The sequence below is a fragment of the Charadrius vociferus genome, unplaced genomic scaffold (genome assembly GCF_000708025.1).
Source record: "Charadrius vociferus isolate BGI_N301 unplaced genomic scaffold, ASM70802v2 scaffold559, whole genome shotgun sequence".
In the NCBI taxonomy this organism is placed as follows: Eukaryota; Metazoa; Chordata; class Aves; order Charadriiformes; family Charadriidae; genus Charadrius; species Charadrius vociferus.
This window is the reverse complement of record NW_009650252.1, coordinates 654942-657629: the sequence shown is the minus strand read 5'-3', so window position 1 is coordinate 657629 and position 2688 is coordinate 654942. Positions and strand designations below refer to the sequence as shown.

Genomic DNA, 2688 nt, shown 5'->3' with positions numbered 1-2688 from the left:
GTGGAGATGCTGCGAGGGCTGGAGCCCCTCTGCTGGGAGGACAGGCTGGGAGAGTTGGGGGGGTTCAGCCTGGAGAAGAGAAGGTTCCAGGGAGACCCTAGAGCCCCTTCCAGTGCCTAAAGGGGCTCCAGGAGAGCTGGGGAGGGACTTTTTATGAGGGCATGGAGTGATAGGACGAGGGGGAATGGCTTCAAACTGGAAGAGGGGAAATTTAGATCAGATATCAGGAAGAAATTCTTTCCTGTGCGGGTGGTGAGCCCCTGGCGCAGGTTGCCCCGAGAAGCTGTGGCTGCCCCATCCCTGGAGGTGTTCAAGGCCAGGTTGGACGGGGCTTGGAGCAACCTGGGTTGCTGGGAGGTATCCCTGCCCAGGGCAGGGGGGTGGAACTGGATGGTCTTTAAGGTCCCTTCCAACCCAAACCATTCCATGGTTCTGTGTTCTCCATCACCCTGGCAGTGCTCAATCATGAGATATGGGCAACATCCTCTGTTTATTCTGTAGCTTTCACGCAGACACAGGAGGACACAGATTATGGATAGCTTACTACTCACCAGAAGCTGAGATGTATGCAGATTTGCCAAATGATCAGACTGCGTAAGGTAAATTTAACTCTTCACAGCCTGTTTCAGGTAAATGTGATTCTGTAACATGGAAGAGTTTTGGTGTACTGTCAGAACCTGAAGGACCTAAGTGTACACCCACACCAGGACTTCTATTCCACTACGTTATGCTAAAAAATTGCCTTTTCTGCCTCACAATGACTGGAAAAAATAGGCTGACAGAAAACACATACCGTAACACAAAAAACCCAAAAGAATTAATTTAACAAAAATAAGTTTGCTGTCATATGAGGCAATAGGGAACTCATGTATAGTCTGTAAACTCCAATTTTTTCCAGAGATTCCAGCAGGGGAACACACTTACTATCTGTCTTCTGTTATTTGTTTTCTATCCATTGCTGGAAAGGAGTTTTCACTTAAAGCAATACATCTGTTTAAAATATCCTGGAGCGTGCAACTATCAAACAGGTAAACATGAGAATAACTGATGAAGAGGTGTCCCTGAAATGAGGGTGGAACTCCTGTTTCAGCACACACTTCCCATTCCTGTCTCATTGCTCCTCAGCATCAGATTGAATAACAAACATCAAACATTGCCCAAAGAACTGTTTAGTCCGGGGCACGGAACGCAGCTCAGTGCCATCGCTCACACAAATCAACGGCCGTCAGCGAGCGCAGAGGTGAGGCGCTGGCCGGGCTATAACAAAAAGGCCACCGTTTAATCCCAAAGTCTATTTGTTGCCTATCCTCCCAGCCTGTGCTTGCTCGGCCAGGCCGGCGTCACCGCGGTAAATCTGCGGCTCCTTCCATCTTGTCACCAAATCCTTTCTTCACCTCGGCGACTGCCTGAGCCACGCGGGAGCGATGCTGCTGTTCCCACGGGAGGCTGAGGAGCAGCAGCACCCCATAGCATGGCCGCCTTTACTCACCTCCGCTTGCCGCGTTGAAGGAAAAAACCTGACAAATCTGAAATTGGAACAGCACACGATGGGTTTTTAGAGGTTCTGACTCTCCCGGGTGGAGTTTTGTGTCGAAGAACCGCTGAAGCATCAATACACTGACGTTTCTGGGGGACGACAGTACAGGATGAAGAACGTTTATCTGCATTTATGTCACACGCCCCAAAGACTGTCAGCAAATGACATGCAGCAGCAGCAGTTTCTTTTCTTTCCCTTCATCCACATCTTCTTTGATTTCTATTCCTAAATAAAATAGATTTTTCCAATTTTTTCCAGAAACAGTGCACAGGAGGTGTAATTAGCTCACGCCGCTGCTCATGAACAGTTACAATACTGAGTTGAGGGGGGGAAGCAGATAAAACAGCAAAGTGAGGTTTTCTCATTTGGTGTTGCTAATTAAAGAACGTGTTTCTGCTTGTGTTTTTTCTCTTGGAAACAGATAATGGATGCATCAAAGAGCATAGAAGACTTGCACAGAGAAATCAAGGCTGTCACAGAAGAAACCATGCAGGAGGTTCAGAATAAACCTTTGGGAGAACTCTGGAAATAAAACTTTATGCGGGTTATTCTTTTAGACCCCAGAGAAAACTCCCCTTTTGGATCTTCCTCGCTGGGGAGACTCCCCTCCGTCACCTTCCAGTAACTACAGCTTAGATCCCATGTACTCTTCTGGATCCAGCACGGTGCTGATGCCCTTGTGATTTTATCTGCTCCTCCCCTCCATCCTGCACAGCCACTGCTGGATTTTATAAATGAACACGGGATGAGCATGTAATAAATCCCTTAGAAAAACCTCCCTCTTGTTCCAGCCACAGTCCTGGAGCGGGGGCCCCATCCTGGACACGGACAGCAGCAACAGGCAGGCAACAGCCTTCCCAGTTTCAGGGAACTGCCACGTTTCCAATGCCTCTGCCTCTCTAGTAAATGCATCCCCTGTGCTGAAAACTGTTTGTAGAGGACTTGCTAATAAACGAGGCTTTTAAACATTTTGCACGGGGCATTTCTTTTTTTTTTTCAGTATGATCATTTATCTCCTAGGAGGATACATGGGAGGTGAAGATGCTGCGGTTCAGGCACTAAATGCAGGGAGAGTGGTTTGCTGGAGTGAAGGGAGAGATGAATTCAAGGCTGCTCCTCAGCTGTTCGGTGAGAATGCTACAGAAACTGAA

General features: G+C 48.0%; 1 protein-coding gene across 1 annotated transcript in view; it reads left to right on the top strand.

Moving 5' to 3' along the window:
- Window positions 1–2069, top strand: part of DTYMK (deoxythymidylate kinase (thymidylate kinase)) — a gene marked incomplete at its 5' end in the record, with an annotated part of 3446 nt that extends 1377 nt beyond the window's left edge. Inside the window, one exon of the mRNA XM_009893096.1 lies at window positions 1959–2069. Within this exon, the coding sequence (XP_009891398.1) occupies window positions 1959–2069 (111 nt within the window). The remainder of the gene's footprint in view (window positions 1–1958) is intronic.
- Between the last annotated feature and the right edge of the window lie 619 nt (window positions 2070–2688).